Source organism: Passer domesticus, chromosome 8, assembly GCF_036417665.1.
Source record: "Passer domesticus isolate bPasDom1 chromosome 8, bPasDom1.hap1, whole genome shotgun sequence".
NCBI lineage: Eukaryota > Metazoa > Chordata > Aves > Passeriformes > Passeridae > Passer > Passer domesticus.
Window position 1 is genome coordinate 3,247,852 of NC_087481.1, and position 18,014 is coordinate 3,265,865.

Consider the following 18,014-nt stretch of genomic DNA (forward strand, 5'->3'; position numbering starts at 1 on the left):
TACAGGCTGGGGACAGAGTGGCTGGACAGCAGCCAGGCAGAAAGGGACCTGCAGGGACTGATGGACAGCAGGCTGGACATGAGGCAGCAGTGTGCCCAGGTGGCCAAGAAGGACAATGGCTCCTGGCCTGGATCAGAAATGGTGTGGCCAGCAGGAGCAGGGCAGTGATTCTTCCCCTGTTCTCAGCACTGGCTGGGCAGCACCTCGAGTGCTGTGTCAAGTTTTGGGCCCCCCAATTTAGGAAGGACATGGAGGGGCTGGAGCATGTCCAGAGAAGGGCAACAAGGCTGGTGAGGGGTCTGGAACACAAGTCCTGTGAGGAGTGGCTGAGGGAGCTGGAGTTGTTTATCCTGGAGAAGAGGAGGCCCGGGGGAGACAAGGTGGTGTCAGGGCACAGTTTGGACTTGATGATCTCCAAGGTCTTTTCCAGCCTTGCTGGTTCTGGGATTCTCTGAAACCACCCTTGAAGCAGTTGCAGGATGAGCCCTGGGCCTCCTCTTCAGAAGCTCCAGCAGCCCAGGTGCCTCAGCTTCTCCTGCCAGCCCCAAAGCCCATCCTGTCAGTCCTGCAGAGCCTCTGCAGCTCCTCCTCATTGCCCAGAACAGGGAGCCCCACAGGCAGACACAGCAGCCCAGATGTGCCCCCCTGGCCTGGGGTGCCTCTGGCAAGGGAGCAGCACCAGGCACTGCAGGAGCCTGCAGACAATTCCTGCAGCACTTGGAGGATGATCCTGCTCCCCAGGGGATGTTCCCATGGTGCCAAGTCAGGAACTGCAATGGGGAGTGGGGCCAGAGAGGAAAGGGCAAACAGGGATGGGCTGTTTGCAGGGGAGGGAACAGCAGTGGACAATAGGAAGAAATCTAGACCAAGGAAGAGTAAAGAACGCAAAGGTGAAACCAAGGAAATACTCAGGGCAGTTAGGGGGTGGCTGCCAGGCAGCCCTGGCTCTGAGCAACAGCATCTGCAGTGGCACAGGAAACTCCCAGCTGATGGGAACAAACTTTCTGGCTGACTGCAGAGGCCAGGACAAAGCTGAGTGGTTTCCCTGGTGTCCCCCAGCCCTTGCTGGCCCCAGGGGCTGATGGCATTTGTGCTGCCTCAGGTTCATGTCCCCACAGCAACAGCATGGGGGTGCTCCTGCCTGCTCTGTGCAATGCAAACAGGGGCTCCTGAGCCAGTGCTGCCGTGGCTGTGCCTGCAAGGATGCGGCACCTCTGTGATCTGGGGGAGAGGCCAGGGCTGCAGAGGGGGGATGTTGTTGGCAGCTCCATCAGGACGCTCTGGGACGCTGCCCTGGGTTGTGCAGCACACTGGGGATGGATCAGCCCCTGCTCTGCTGCTCCTTCCCGTCTCCCCCAGGGCCCTTGCAGAGCCCCAGCCATGCTGTTTGCCCCAGCCTGCCCACGGCCAGCCTGGGGCTGCTCACCCTGGGGCTTTTCTGTGCTGAGCACTGGCCTGGCCGTGTTCTTGAGAGAGCCTGGGCAAGGAGCCTGCAGCCCCCAGGGCCTGGCCTGAGGCGTCAGCGCTGCCCCAGCAGTGCCCATGGCCTGTCCCTGCTGCAGCCCCGGCACTGCCACCCCCAGGACTGTGCCCGGCCCCGAGAGCACTCAGGCCCTGCAGCAACACCAGGGCCACCAGGGCAGCGGGGCAGGGCCACGGCAGCAGCACTGGCAATACCAAGTGCTGCTGCTGCTGCTGCTGGGCACAGCTGCTGGGCCAGCACTGATCTGCCCCAGCTCTGCACACAGACATTGCTGCTGCAGCTCCATAGAAGGCAACAAAAGGGCATCTCTGCAGAAAACTTTGCTGGGAGATCCTTTCATTCCTTTAAAGCCACTGAGAAAACACCCCCTCAGTGACACAGTCTGCGGCCACGGTGAATGTGTAGAGAAACAAAATGAGAAATGGCACAAACAATGACCCTACTTTGTAGACAATATGAAAAAACTAAAACAAAGGGAAAAAAAAATGAAACACAACCAAACCAACAAGAAGTATCAAAGACAACCTTTATTACAAAAGATTTCCCAAAATTGATGAGCAGTTTAATGTTTCTGAAAGCATCCAGTCATCAGTCTCCACACTGCAGCCTTGAGCTCCTGGTTCCTCAGGCTGTAGATGAGGGGGTTCAGGGCTGGAGTCACAACTGAGTACAGAACTGACAGGGCCAGATCCAGGGACGGAGAGGACACGGAGGGGGGTTTCAGGTAGGCAAACATGACTGTGCTGATGAACAGGGAGACCACGGCCAGGTGAGGGAGGCAGGTGGAAAAGGCTTTGTGCCGGCCCTGCTCAGAGGGGATCCTCAGCACAGCCCTGAAGATCTGCACATAGGAGAAAACAATGAACACAAAACAGCCAAATAATAAGGAGGCACTGAACACAATGAGCCCAAGTTCCCTGAAGTAGGAGTGTGAGCAGGAGAGTTTGAGAATCTGGGGGATTTCACAGAAGAACTGGCCCAGGGCATTGCCATGGCACAGGGGCAGAGAAAATGTATTGGCTGTGTGCAGCAATGAATAGAGAAAGGCACTGGCCCAGGCAGCTGCTGCCATGTGGGCACAAGCTCTGCTGCCCAGGAGGGTCCCGTAGTGCAGGGGTTTGCAGATGGACACGTAACGGTCGTAGCACATGATGGTCAGGAGGAAATACTCTGCTGAGATGAAGAACACAAAAAAAAAACCTGTACAGCACATCCTGTGTAGGAGATGGTGGTGGTGTCCCAGAGGGAATTGTGCATGGCTTTGGGGACAGTGGTGCAGATGGAGCCCAGGTCGCTGAGGGCCAGGTTGAGCAGGAAGAAGAACATGGGCGTGTGCAGGTGGTGGCCGCAGGCTACGGCGCTGATGATGAGGCCGTTGGCCAGGAGGGCAGCCAGGGAGATGCCCAGCAAGAGGCAGAAGTGCAGGAGCTGCAGCTGCCGCGTGTCTGCCAATGCCAGCAGGAGGAAGTGCCTGATGGAGCTGCTGTTGGACATTTCTTCACTCTGGGTATTGTGAGCTATTCAAAGACAACATTGATAATCTGGACAAAGTACCTTGAGTCAATCCTCTGCTAATTTCTTACACAATCACTCAAAATTGCTTCTCTTTCTTTGGGGAAATTTCATTTACTTTTTTTTTTAAATTTAGGTTTGGCTGCTAAGTAACTACGTGTTTTCTGGAAGGGGCTGATGTCTTGTTCTTAGCACTGCTCTCAGCCTGAACACTGGGGAGCCCAGAGGGAAAACAGGGCTCCCTGTGCCCCAGAGCAGTCAAACCTGCTGGTCCCACACAGGTGTCCTTTGTTCATTTCACCTGCCTCTAGTACAGGATGGACAAAGTTCAAAGTGTACTTAAAAATAACGTGGCCTTTTTGAACACTCCAGTTTCAAAATCAATCTCTCCAAACCCTTCTCTCTTTCCCTGTGCAGCTGGACAGGGAGGGATGCCAAAGGTTGGTCTGTCTGTCTGCTGCCTGCAGTTGTGCCTATTCGGAGCTGTTTCCCTCTACCCGAGCCTTGTCCCTGCCAGAGCCCAGCCCAGCCCTGGGAACTCAGCTCTGCCCTGCAGACCCCTCCCAGCACAGGGCACTGCCCAGGGGCATCTCCCTGGCAGCAGGGCCCTAAGGACAGGGCAGACAAACAGAGATGCTGCAAGCCAAGGTGCTGCTGCTGCTGTCTGTAGGGAGAGGAGGCTGAGGAGGCACTTTCTGAGGGAGATCTGAGGCACATCTGCTCATGCCCAGGCTGACAGTGCAGGAGTCTCAGTGACACAGCCAAAGCTGACAGCCCCTTCCCTTTAGGAGAAAGCTGAGAGTAGCCCTGGCCATGCAGCACCATCTCCACAGCAGGAGGAATCTGCCCTGATGGGGGTCGCTCCTTCCACCTCCAACTTCTCCCCTGCAGTGTCCATGGGGAGCTGCCAGGCAGGCTGAGAGCTGCCCCTGGCAGGTGGCACATCCCCTGGGCTGGCCAAGAGCCCTGAGGGCTGCAGGACCTGCTCTGCAGGACAGCCCTGGGCAGTCCTGGCTGCAGCCCCAGCTTCACCCCCTGCAGCCGTCCCTGGCAGCAGGAGCCATCCTGCCCTGTCCCTCTGAGGGTGCCCAGGGCAGCCCTGCTCTACAGCACATCCTCCTCCTCCTCCTGCTCCCCTGCCACAGAGAAATTGGGAGAGTCCTCCTGGCACATCCCCCAGGCTGTGGGGTGTGCTGGCTTCAGGAGATCCCTCCAGGAGCACAGGGGACATTGCCCTCCATCCACTGACTCACCATGTGGAGGGCTGTGAAGATCTTTCCCCAAGTGAAGTTTCAGCTCAATGACTTCCTCAGCCTGTCTCTGCCTGGCTCCTGTCTCCTCAGTGCCTGCAGGCAGAGCGCTCAGCCCTGCTGGGCTGGGAGAGGAGCTTGTCCTGGGAAGAGCTGTTCCTTTAAAGCTCAGCAGCACAGACACAGAACAAAGACTTTAATGACCCTCTTGGGACTTGGGTGTTGTTTACATCAGACTCAGTCCCTGAGAGAGCCTTCAAAAGACTTCTTCAGAACTCAAAGTTAAATTGAAACTCCAAAGTTTCTTGAAGTTTTAATGGGTCCCACTGAGGGACACGACTGAGAAAGTGTCCCCAGGTTCCAGGTAGAGCAGAAGACTGGAGGCAGTGATGACAGGTGGGGACAAGCAAGGCAAAGGTGTCTCTGGTGCTGAGCAAACCTGGATGTGTTTCAGGAATGCAAAGGGCCAAGGCCTGAGCCCCAGCCCCTGGCAAGGCAGATCCTGTCCCTCCCTCATTGCTCAGGGCTCTTCCCGGGATGGACACTGGCATGTGGGGATGTGCAATGCCAAGGGCAGCACCATGGGGCGGCCCCGGCCAGGCTGCTGAGCAGGGACAAGCAGCCACCCTGTGATGTCACACAGCCCCTCGGATGTCACGCAGCCACCTGTGATCTCATACAGCATCCTATGATGTCACAGAGCACCCTATGATATAACACAGCCACCTGTGATGTCACAGCCCACTCTGGGATATCATACAGCACCCTTGTTTTGTCACAGAGCCAATTCTGGGATGTCACCCTGGAATGTCATGCAGCTGCATTGTGATGCCACAGAAGACTCTGTGATGTCAGAAAGTTGCTTTGGGATGTCACAGTCTGTTCTGTGATGTCACAGTCTTCTCTATGATGTTGCACAGCCACCTAGTGATGTCACAACCCACTCGCTGATGTCACAGAGCCACCAGCTGTTACGTCCGGATCTGCTCTATGGCCTCATACCCTACTCCATGATGTCACAGACAGCTCTGTGATGTCACAACCCCCTCAGTGATGTCACAAAACCCTCTCTGTGATGTCATGCTACCACTCTGTAATGTCACAGCACACACTTTGACCTCAGTCTCCTCTATGATGTCATACAGCCATGCCATGATGTCACAGCCTGCTCTGTGTTGTCACACAGTCTCCTCTATGATGCTGTAGCTGCTCAGTGACCTCACACAACAAACTTTGTGATGTCATAGCCCAACCTGTGACCTCACACAGCCCACTCTGTGCTGTCACACAGCCCCTTGCTGACATCACAGCTGCTCTGTGCCTCTAGGACACAGCCACAGAGGTGCCGCTGTGACACAGCCCCCTCTGGGACATCCCCCAGCCCCTGCCAGTGCTGAGCCCCTGTCAGCTCTGGCTGTGCCCTGCTGGTGTCCCTGAGCTGCCCTGGCAGTGCCCCAGCCCTGCTGGGCTGTGCACAGGAGCTGCTCCTGGCCAGAGCTGTCTCTCTGCAGCACTGCCCTTGGCAGGAGCTGCCTCTGGGCCAGGAGCCCGGCCCAGCTCAGCAGCACAGACACAGCACCAGGACTTTAATCACCCTCTGGGGCTTTGGTGCTCTTTGCATCAGACTCAGTCCCTTGGCGTGTGCTCAAAAAGCTTCTCAAGAACTCCAAGTTAAGCTGAAACATAGACATTTCTTGTAGTTTAAATGGGGTCCACTGAGGGACATAACTCATGTGAAAGTGTCCCCAGGTTCCAGTTAGAGCAGAACACTGGAGGCAGTGATGACAGCTTCAGACAAGGAAGGGAAAGGTGCCTCTGGTGCTGAGTAAACCTGGATGTGTTTCAGGAATGCAAAGGGCCAAGGCCTGAGCCCCAGCCCCTGGCCAGGCAGATCCTGTCCCTCCCTCCTTGCTCAGGGCTCTTCCCGGGATGGGCACTGGCATGTGGGGATGTGCAATGCCAAGGGCAGCACCATGGGGCGGCCCCTGCCAGGCTGCTGAGCAGGGACAAGGAGGCAATGAGGCCCCAGGCCTGCAAGGGTCACTTGTCCCCTCGTGGCCTCAGGCCCGGGGCCAGCAGCCATGGCCAAAGTGCTGCCCAAGTTGGCTCTGTCAGGGCCTTGCAGCTGCCGCCCATCCCTGTGCCCTGTGCAGCCCAGGCTGTCCTACGGTGTCCCTGCCCTGTGCCTCTGTCCCTGCAGGCTGTCGTCATCCCCTGGCTGCCCCACCTGGCTGGCCTCTTCCTTTGCTGACAGCTCTGCCTCCTGCCTGCCTCTGCCTGCCCACACAAAGCCTTGGGCTGCTCCAGGCTCCTTCTGGGGGATGTATTGCACCACAGCCCTGCCCAGGAGGAAAATTCCTTTCTCCTGGTGTCCAGTCTGGGCTTCCCCAGCTGCCCTTGGTGCCATTATCTCTTTCTCTGGTTGTTTTATACAATAAAGAAAAACTCCGAGATGTGTGAAACCACCCTTTAATCCCTCCCCGGCTACTCGTATTCTGTCCTCAGTCTCCACACCACTGAGCCCAGAGTCTGCCGCCTCTCACTGCTGGTTATGGGATGAGGCCTCCAAACCTCATCTTGAGAGGTTTTTGGGTCCTCTCCAAGGTCTGTGAAAATGAAAACAGTGGTCAAAATTATTTTCTCCCAAATCTTGCAGTGACAGAACAAGGCTCAATATCTGTGAACTGAATGAGGGTGGATTTACATTTGTTAGAAGGAGGAAATATTTTACAATGAGGAGAGTGCATGAAACTACAACTGTGTTCTTCCACAGTTGGATTCCCCATCACAGGAATTGTCCAAGAGCAGGACCTTTGTGCAGCCTGACCCAGTGAAACCCATTCATCCCCAAGGACAGAATTCCTGTTGTGTGGGTTCTCTGATGTGCTGGGTGCCATCACAACGCTTCTGGCCAGAATGTCTGCTGAGGGCAGCCAGGCTGCTGCAGGGGCAGTGACCTCACAGCCATCACCATGGCAGCCCTGTGCCCTGGGCCTGGCTCTCCCCTTTCCTCTGCCCCTGCCCTGTCTCTGCTGGCATGAAGAGTTTTGTCATTCATATCTTGTCCCCAAGGTGCAGGGGCCAATGGCTTCCCAGGCAGGCTCCTGGAGCAGAAGTGGCTTTTCAGAGCCCAGGCAGAAATGAGCCCTGAGGCAGCAGCTCTGCAGTGCTGGCCACCAGGCCGGGCTGCCAAGGGAGGCTTCTGGCCATGGCCTGCAAGCAGCTGCTGCTGCCAAGGTGCCTTTGGTGCCTCAGGCTCTGCCTGGCACAGCTCCCAGCACGGCACTCTGCCCTTGTGCCCGAGCCCTTCCCTGTGCTGGGGCTGGCCTGGGGCTTTTCCTGCAGCAGGACCTGCCCTGCTGATGGCACAGGAAAGACAGTTCCTGCTGGAGCAGGAGGCTCTGCCTGCAATGGGCTCCAACAACTCCAGCAAGGCCCTGTTTGCAAAGCCCCAGTGGGAAATGAATGAGGGGGTCACGCTGCTTTTCGGGTGAAACCAGATTTCTCCATCCCAAATCTGACATCCTGAGAGGGAGAGGAAACTGTGGCAGGGATGGAATAATTCCCAGAGAAAGGAACAACCAAGGGACAGCACTGAGAGCTTCTGCAGAGCTGCTGAGCTGGCCCACCCTGGGCACATCTGACTAGAAAAGCCCTGTCCCAAATTTTAACAGCAGTGTCTCCTGACATTTCCCTTTTTGGGAGTTGTGGAGATTCCTCCCTGCAGTGGGGACGCCCCTCAAGGTCAGTGCTCCAGGCTGAGTCAAAGGGATTTGCCCACGGTCATTGGTCTGGGGGAGTGACACAAATCTCTGCTTAAAAACTGGTTTTGCTTTAGCACAGTTGCTTTGAAATCACTTCCTAGAGCTTTATATAATATGTTACAGCTCTTATATCTTCGTGTAAATATTTCTCATTAAGAAAATTTTGTCTAATCATTACCATAATAGATTTTATATAAATATTTATATATGGTATCCCATCTTTAATCCTGTGGACCAAATTGTATAAAGGTTAATTCCACCTTTATAATTCTTTACACAGGAATGCTTGAAAATTCTGGGGTGCAATTGGAACCAGCTGCTCCACAGTTCCTCTCATGGAAGAAGTTTAGAAAGCCTGGAGGTTCTTGGGAGTATTTGGATGTGGATATGACAGTGTGGTCAGAGACAGAGAAAGTAAGATAAGCTTTCCCATGAATTGGTCTGGGAACTTTTAGGGAGCTGGAGAGAAAGAATTGGAAACTATCCACAGGTGGTGTTTGGAATAAGTTGGTTTTTTTCCAAAAAGTTGTTTAATGGAAGGTGTTTTCTTCATTAGCCAATCATGTAAAATGTGTTGATTAAATGACCAATGAGGTCCACTTGTAGCAAACCAAGGTATAAAAGAAGAGGATTGAATAAACCGGGGGCTTTTAGCTCTCAGCCTTCTGACCTGAGTCTGTGTCATCTCTGACTCCACAGTGACATTTGGGGATCTCTGGGGGCTATTTGGGATCCTTTCTGCAACTCGTGACCTAACAGGAGCTTCTCCAATAAACTTTGCCTGAAGCTCCTGCTGTACCCATGACAGGAACCCCTGTGAGTGTCTGGGACATCCCGGCTCTTTGGCAGCCTGGGGACTCCTGGGATGTCACCGTGGAGCCCCTGTGAGTGCCTGTGACAAATCGGTGCCTTTGCAGCCCAAGGTGCCCTGGGATGTCACCATGGAATGGCTGTGACTGCCTCTGACCACAGGGCTCTTTACCATCCCCAGAAACCCCTGGGAGGTGTCCATGGAGCCCCTGTCTCTGCCTGTGACATTCCAGCTCTTGAACAGCCTGGAGACTCTTGGAAAGTCCTCATGGAACCCCTCTGAGGGCCTGTGACAAATCTGATCCTTAGCAGGCAACCATCCTCAGCCCCCTGTTGCTACGGTCAGTTTCCATGGCAACCATCCCCAGACCCCTGTTGCCATGCTCAGTCCCTTGGCAGCTCCATGCAGTCCCCATGCCAGGGGTGGTTGCCATGGACACCATTGGCAGCCCCATCCCCAGAGTCATGGGATCCCAGATCCACAGATCTGGCTGAGCTGGGAGGGACCCATCAGGATCCTGGAGTCCAACTGCTGGCCCTGCACAGGACACCCCAACAATGCCAGCCTGGGCCTGGCAGTGCTGGCCAAACGCTGCTGGAGCTCAGAGAGCCCTGGAGCTGGGAGCCTTCCCTGGGGAGCCTGGGCAGTGCCCCAGCAGCCTCTGGGGAAAAACCTTTTCCTGAGATCCAAGCTGAGCCTGCCCCGACTCAGCGGCAGCCGTTCCCTCCAGTCCTGTCCCTGGGCACCAGAGGGAAGAGGTTCCCACAGCCCCAGCCAGAGACCCGCTCCCAAGGCTGTTGCCATGGCCAGCAGGGCTGGGACCAGCTGGGATGCTCGGTTTCCACAGGCTGGGGTTTAGGAACGGGATTCCCCAATGTCCTGCTCCTGCTACAACCACGCTGCCGCTCGCTGCCCTCCCACCTCCCATGGAAAGCACAAAAGGCAAAGATCCCAGGCTGGGATAAGAACAATTTATTTGGAACAGCAACGAGATAAAGAACAAACAGGAACAGAAACAATATTGACAACAGAAGGGTTATAAAAAAGGGAAAACTACAACACAACTGACTGTGTTTTCCCAGCCATAATTTCCTCCTGCCTGCAAAGGACACCCTTCTCCTCAGGAGGAGATAGAGAGAGAGAGTCCCTTTCCTGCCCCTGCCAATGACCTGAGGTTGGAGTGAATGTAATGACACAGCCCTGGCCAGACCCTCATGTTCTTCAGGCTCACATCATGTCATTGGCAGGGGCAGGAAAACGAACAGGTGTCTTCCCAGCATGGATCACAGTGAACACGTATCACCAGGGCTCTTCCAAACGTGGTTCTCCCGTGGGGGATGAAGTTGGAGCAGTGCCCAAAGCTCTTCCTGCAGTTGCAGCATTTGCATGTCTTCCCTTACTGGTGACTGTGTTGGTGTCTGCTCAAATGAGAGCTCTGTCTGAAGCTCTTCCCACACTGGGGACACTCGTAGGGCCTCTCCCCAGTGTGGATACGCTGGTGGGTGACAAGGTGGGAGTTGCGGTTGAAGCCCTTCCCGCAGTCAGAGCAGCGGAAGGACCTCTCATCCGTGTGAATCCGCTGGTGCTGGAGGAGATTGGAGCTCATGTGAAACCTCTTCCCACACTGGGGACACTGGTAGGGCTTCTCCCCAGTGTGGATGCGCTGGTGCTTCATGAGGTAGGAGTTGTACTTGAAGCTCTTCCCACAGTCAGAACAGTGGAAGGGCCTCTCATCTGTGTGAATCCGCTGGTGGCAGAGGAGATTTGAGCTGGTGTGAAACCTCTTCTGGCACTCAGGACACTCGTAGGGCCTCTCCCCAGTGTGGATGCGTTGATGCCTGACAAGTTTTGAGCTGCAGCTGAAGCCCTTCCCACATTCCCCACACTCGTAGGGCCATTCCCCAGTGTGGATCATCTGGTGGCTGATCAGGGTGTTGCTCTGCCTGAAGCTCTTCCCACACTCCAAGCACTTGTAGGGCTTCTCCCCATCAGGAAGCTGCTCATGGACCACCAGCTCCAAACCCTGGCTGAAGCTCTGTCCACCTTCCTGGCACAGGGTGGGTCTTTCCTCCTCAGAGCACCCTGGGCTGGGTTTGAAGCCCCTCCTCCTGCGGGATCTCAGGGAATTTTCCTCCTTGTTAGATTCCTGTGCCATGGAGCCGCTCAAATCTGCCTCTTCCATGAGGTTCTGCCATGGGGATTTGTCCTCCCTGGTCTCTATTCTCAGCTTGTCTGAGGAAGGCAGGGCAAGGAGAGGATGGGATTTGCCTCCATGCCAGAGGGGAGGGGAAGGAAATCCTCCCAGTGCATCCCTGGCAGGACGGCATTGGCAGTGGGGCTGTCCTGCAGCCTTGGGCTGTGCTGCGCAGGGAGATGGAGCAGGAGAGATAAGGAAAGGGGCCCTGACTTCCTCCTCACCTGCCTGAGTGTCTCGGGGCATCTTCCTCTTCCTCGCAGCCTTCTCCTCCATCTGGCAGTGGGTTTGGGATGTAAAATTCTGTTTTGGGAGGAAAACAAGAGATGAGTGCATTGAGTTTTGTACTGGTTTGAGGTCAAACCAGGGGGAGATTTTAAGCCAGAATTACAATTTAACAAGAAAATTAAGATCAAGGCAATGATACAGAAACACTGCCTTAAACTGACAGAGTCAGGATATAACCTGACACCCTGTTGGTTAGGGTGCTGGTAGCAGTCCCATTAAATGGTGGCTGCAATCCTGTTGCAGTGATGAAAGTGATTCTGTGAAAGCAGTGATCCTGTAGAAGGGTCTGGTCTTCCTCTGAAGGTCCAGTGGTGCCTATGGAGCTCTTGTCCTCTGGCAATCCAGTAGCCAAGGTGCTCCTGGTGTCAGAAGCCTCCGCTTATATGCAGCTAGGAATGGTTGGCTCCTCCCCCTGGGCGGAGCATCCCACAATGGGATGATGTCATTTTACCAGTCCTGCAGGGATACTCAATGGCCCATTCACAGAAGATAGCTCCTGGAGGGCGTTATCAGGGCTGAGTCATGGAAGAGATAAAGAACACTGCCCCGCCCATTTATAACAGTTTTTAAAGGTGGTGATGGAAAACATGCATTTGGTTACATCTTACACTGTAACCTGAAACAGTGGGGTAATCCCTGCTAGGGGTGTGAAAACCACCCCCCCTATCCAAACTGGCTCAGGTGTAAAACCCTCACCCTGAGAAGGTCACACACACAGGGGACAATGTCACGCTTGCTGCACCCCAGGGGAGGTCTCTGTCCCTGTCACTCTCTTGCCCTCTCCCTTTTTTCTCTTTTATTCCATCTCTCTCTACCTCACATTGACTGTTCAATAAAATCCACTTTGCATTTGGTCTCCTTAGCACCTTAACTGGGGCAGAGGCATCTCTCTAACAATTTTCTTAACCAGATTGTGTACAGTATTTTGGCACAGTGAGTTCAGGCACTGTTCTCTGACCTTGACAACAGCATGGTTCCCTCCTCTGTGGGAGGAGGGCTCTTTCTTTCCAGAGAACCTCTTGGAAACTTGGATGCAAATTCCTCTGAGCAACTTGTGGGAGAACTGATGAGGAAAATGGCTGTTGTGGGTGGCCAGTATAAAGAAAATATATTGTTGTCCATCTTTGAAACGTTTGTTCAAATCACTGGAGGAATGTGAGCAAATGATACCAGAGAGGCTGACAAGGTTCATTCACCTCAAGATGTGGAACACAATGCTGCTAGAAGTGCCCAGCTCAAGGAGCTAAATTCCCAAATAACTCCCAAATTCAGAGGCTTGGGGACTTTGCCAAATGTGAGAATCATTATTCTCTTCGTCCCTGTCACACTCATGACAGCTCCACAGTGCTTTCCCTTCCTTTTAATAATCTGTATTGGGCCACATTTCCACTTTTCTTTTTTGGGAAACTGCCAGCAGCTGAGCTGGGGCTGTACAGGAACTGATGAAACTTGGAATTGCCACAGAATTCCTTCTATTGTTGGTTTATTAATCTTTGGGATTTATTTGTTTTTTCCTCTCATGTGACTTGTGAGAAAATCAAATCTTCATCCAAGTGATTTATGCAGCGTTAAATTTAATTTCTGCCAAGTTTATTTTGTCCAGTGCCCAGGGGATGCTGAAGGGGTCTTTGCGCCTCTCGCCCTGGGCCATGCTTGGGAGGGGCTTGGGAGGGTTGTCCCTGTCCCTGTCACCCCAGGCCATTCCCCAGTGGGTCTCCATTATTCTCAGCCCAGGAAGTGGGGTGCTCACCCCCATGCCAAGGGGTGCTTGGGGCAGTCTCTGTCCCTCTCAGCCCAGGTGATGCTCAGGGGTCTCTGTCCCCTTGCCCTGGTGGTTGCTCTGGTGTCTCTCCATCCTGCTGGCCTCAGGGAATGCTTGTGCAGGGTTAGGGACCAGGGGCTCTGTGTCCCTCTCACCGCTGAGGGTGCTTAAGGCTGGGGGGGTGCTCTGACCTTCTCATCCCTGGGGAGGCCGGGGATCCTCAGCAGCCATGACAGGAGGCACCACCAGAGACCCAGAGGGATGAGACTGGAAATGGGACACTCCTGGTGCCTTTTTTTTTTTTTTTTAAATCACTTCTGCTTTTTGAAGGTTTTTATGGACACCAGGTGACTTCTAGAGATGGACTTGGGCAGAGGACCTTCAGACACACTGTGCTCATCCCTGGTTTTTCCCCAAAGCAGGATTTCCCATTACCAAACCTTGGCCCAGTGGAGGAGAAGGCTGCAGGGAAGAGAAAGATGCCCCGAGACACTCAGGCAGGTGAGGAGGAAGTCAGGGCCCCTTTCCCCCTCTCTCCTGCTCCATCTCCCAGCCTAGCATGGCCCCTGGCTGCAGGACAACCCCAGTGCCAATGCCGTCCTGCTGGGTATGCACTGGGGGATCTCCTGCCCCTTCCCTCTGGCACGGAGGCACATTCACAGGCTCTGGGGCAGGAGGAGGAACCGCAGGCAGTTTGGGGTGCGTGGCTCGGCTGCTCCCGGCGCGGTTCCCCCGAGCCCCCGGCGCAGCTCTACCACGGCACTGGCTGGAGGTTCTTTAACAGAAATGCTGGTAAATTGACCATCTGGAATGACACTAAATACAATTTCAAGAAGCTGCTGGTTTGCTGGGCAGATTGCCGAATTCCACATTGTTGTTTCTTTTAGTAAAACTGCACTTTAAAAGGTCTTAGTAAATTTATGCTTGCATAAAATTTGTGGCTACCATGGGCTTCTCTAAAAACTAAATTACATGAAATCATGACACACTCATTACATCCTTTTAATCCCTCCAGTAAATCCAGTAAATCTATCATGCTGTTATTTCAATCCCAGATTGTTCAACTTTTCAGTGCCTTTTTTTCCATTAATAGCATCAGAATAAGTTAAATTTTGTTATAACTTTTAAGGATATTAATTTTTGATTCTGTAATGTTTAATTTAATCCAAATTCCGGGTTGATAACACTAAGCAAAGTTAAGATTCATTATTGTCAGATTTGAGCAATGTTAAGTTAAATTCCAAAATTTGAAATCCTGTTGTTCTGGATTGAGAGATAATGTGTGTATTGTATTTACCATCTGTCAGAGGTAGGGCAGTTATTTTCTGTTAATTGGGCAGTTTTCTTTATCTCTTCAACAAATCAATCCTCCCTCCAGGGAGATATCTTTTGTTAATGGGCCATTGAGTGTCACTGCAGGACTGATAAAAATTACATCATCCCACTGTGAGGTGCTCTGCCCAGAGGGAGGAGCCACGCATCCCAGACGTGGTGAGGCTGGGGGTGAGGAGCAGCTGGTCCAAACAGGGTCAGCCCTCAAGGGGCTCATTCTTCTACATACCCAGACCTCCTAAGGAGACATTCAACATCAAGATCTGCTGGGGAATGCTTCTATCAGCTCTTCTCTGAACTGGAACATAAAAAAATACTTGATTAAAGAAAAAAAAATTAATGAGGTGCACTTTGAAATCTTTCATCCATAAAGGAACTCTACACTGACTCCAATCAGCTGCACAAGCCATGGACACATGAAGAGCACTGAAGAAAGAGCCCTCAAGAGCTTTCTGTGTTTTGACGATCCCCATGGTGGATTTGGGGCTGGGTCCAGGAGCCTCAGGCACTGAGAGAAGGATGAAGAAGCTGCTCAAGGAGTCAGCAGCAAAACTCCAAGTGCCTTGGAGCATGGCTGGGCCCCAGTGAGGGCAGGGAGTGCCAAAGGCTCCCCAGGGACTGGTGAGAGCAGATCCTTGAGGCCAGGAGTGCAGGGAGCCCAAGGCTCTGGGCAGGGAACTGCAATGCTGAGCAAGGCCTGGGCTGGCTGGGGGAAGCAGAAAGGCCAAGGCCTGAGCCCAGCCTGGGCCAGCAGGGCCTGTCCCTCACAGGTGGCTCGGGGCTCTCTGTGGGGCAGGGGGATGTCAGGGGCAGCAAGGACAAATGCCATCAACCTGCAGCCCCTGCCAGCCTGGCCAGGGAGGCCGAGGGAGAGCCAAAGTGCAGCCCCTGCCAGGAAAGTTCCTGCTGTGGGGCCTCCAGAGACGCTGCCCGAGCCCAGGGCACAAAGGCCTGGGTGCCTGTGGCCCTGCCAGCCCTGCCCAGCCCTCGGCCATCTGTCCTGCAGGCTGTGCCCCCTGTGCGTGCTGCTCCTGTGCCCTGGCCGGCTGCACTCGCCCCTCTCGCTGTGCCCCAGCATTTCTCAGCCAGCGTTTCTGTGCCCTCCCTGCGCTCCCTGCACCCAGCGCTGCCGGCTCCTGGCACACAGAGCCGGCCATGGCCCAGCCTCACGCTGCCACACCTCGAGCACCACAATTCCACCCTGGCAGGGACTTTGCTTTCTCCTCAGCTCCAGGCTGAACCTTCCAAGCTGCACTTTGGGGATGTTTCCTGCAATTCCCACTCCCAAGGAAAGCTCTGTCTCCTGCTGCTCATGAACAGAGAAGGGCTGGTGGGAGAAGTGCTGGTCAGAGGCTGTTTAGGGCACAGTGAACCGTGAAAATATTGAGTTTTAAAATATTCCATGAAAGGAGGAGGGGCATCAATAAATCTTCTACACTGGACTTTTAAGGGCAGACTTTGGCCTATTGAGGATGCAGATTTGGGGAGTACCAAATCATGTACTGATTCTTTTAAGGGAAACAGCCCTTAAAACAAAGGGTTCCAGGAAGGATGGACACACTTCAGTAAAGAAACCTTGATGGAGCAAGAGTAGGCTGTTCCTTTTTGCAGAAAGATGACCCAGAGGAAGAAATGACTGGCTTGGCTGGGCATGGAGCTTTTGCAGGAATTTAGGGGTTAAAAAGAGGGTGCATCACCTTTGGACATAGAGGCAGGTAAATCAAGAAATGTTTAAGGATGTTGTTAGGTTGTGCAGATAGAAAATTAGAGAGGTGAAAGCTCAGTTACGACTTAACTTGGATAGTTCTGTGAAGGATAATAAATATGTTTTTATAAGTACATTAATGGAAAAAAGAGGGCTAAGGACAATCTGCTTTTCTTATTGTGGGGGATATGGTTAAAAAAGATGAGGAAAAGGGTGAGGTACTTCACCCCTTCTTTGCCTCAGTTTTCAACAATAAGACAGGCCATCCTCAGGACAAGTGTTCTCCTGAGCTGGTAGATGGGCACAGGGAGCAGAACAGCCCCCTGGAATCCAGGAGGAAGCAGCTGGGGACCTGCTGAGCCACTCAGGTGCTCACAGGTGTCTCTGGGATCAGATGGGTTCCATCGTAGGGGGATGAGAGAGCTGGTGGATGATCTCCCCAAGTTGCTCTCCATCATTTACCATCAGTCCTGGCTGGTACCTCCCTACCATCAGCAGGGAGGTCCCAGAGGAGTGGAGGTGCCAATGTGAGCCCATCCCCAAGAAGGGCTGGAAGGAGGATCTGGGGAACTCCAGGCCTGTCAGCCTGACCTGGGTGCCCAGCAAGGTTATGGAACAGATCACCTTGAGTGCCATCACAGGGCACCCACAGGATGGCCGAGGCATCAGAGCCAGCCAGCATGGATTTCAGTATCTGCATTGTTGGTCTGGATGAGGGGATTGAGTCCAGCATCAGCAAATTTGCAGATAACACCAAGCTGGGTGTGAGTGTGGATGTGCTGGAGGAGAGGAGGGCTCTACACAGGGCCCTGGGCAGGCTGGATCCAGGGCCCAAATCCAGCAAGGTGAGGTTAAACAAGACCAAGTGCCGGGTCCTGCACTTTGGCCACAACAACCCGTGCAGCACTACAGGCTGGGGACAGAGTGGCTGGACAACAGCCAGGCAGAAAAGGACTTGAGGGATCAGCACCTGCTCTGCTGCTCCTTCCTGTCTCCCCCAGGGCCCTTGCAGAGCCCCAGCCATGCTGTTTGCTCCCAGCCTGCCCACGGCCAGCCTGGGGCTGCTCACCCTGGGGCTTTTCTGTGCTGAGCATTGGCCTGGCCGTGTTCTTGAGAGAGCCTGGGCAAGGAGCCTGGAGCCCCCAGGGCCTGGCCTGAGGCATCAGCGCTGCCCCAGCAGTGCCCATGGCCTGTCCCTGCTGCAGCCCCGGCACTGCCATGATGGAGAAGGAAGACTCGCTCACCAGATGATGATCGACAAGTCTCGTCTTTATTCCCGAATCACCGATTATTATACACCTGTTAATTAGCTCAGGCATAGTGCAAAATCCCAGCTCACCATTGGCTAACTAGCTATCAGCTAACTACGTGCTGTTTTTAGTATAACTATTCCACTTTCCCAGGCTATTTGCTCCACCACCTGTGTCTGTGCATTACTTCATCCGTGGGCCAAGGACACAGTTTAATTGGGATAGCAACTCCCTTCATCCCTTATCTTGGTCAAATTAATCTCACTGTGAGCTTTAGCTCGGAGCCAGCTTGTTACAAAGCTCTCAACATTTCCCCCGTTTTCTTTTTGGGCTAGAAGTGTTGTTTTCCAAGCCCTTTCCATCATCTGACTCACCATTCTTTGTATACAATTAAGCAAGCATGGTAATACAAGCATTAACAATACTATGACACCTAATATCCCTATAGCATACATGATCATTATTCTCAGCCAAGGGCCTAGTCCCAGGCTCTTTAACCATCCTTCTAATCCCAATCCATCATCCTCTTTCAGGGCGTGTAACCCTTTCTGGAGCTCTTTAATTTTTGCATGTATTGATACAGAATGATCCGTTAAATTCATACAACACATACCCTCAAATTCCTCACAACCATGGCCTTGAGCTAATAACAAGAAATCAATT

The 18,014-nt window shown here is 53.5% G+C and overlaps 1 protein-coding gene and 1 pseudogene across 1 annotated transcript; both read right to left on the reverse strand.

Annotated features, from left to right (window-relative positions):
- The window catches only part of LOC135306092 (zinc finger protein 883-like), a 117,293-nt pseudogene that overhangs the window by 17,738 nt on the left and 81,541 nt on the right, over positions 1-18,014 (reverse strand).
- On the reverse strand, positions 2,002-2,633 carry LOC135305657 (olfactory receptor 14J1-like). Its single transcript, XM_064429402.1, has one exon. It carries the CDS (start codon positions 2,631-2,633, stop codon positions 2,046-2,048), a length of 588 nt encoding a protein of 195 aa, XP_064285472.1. The 3' UTR covers positions 2,002-2,045.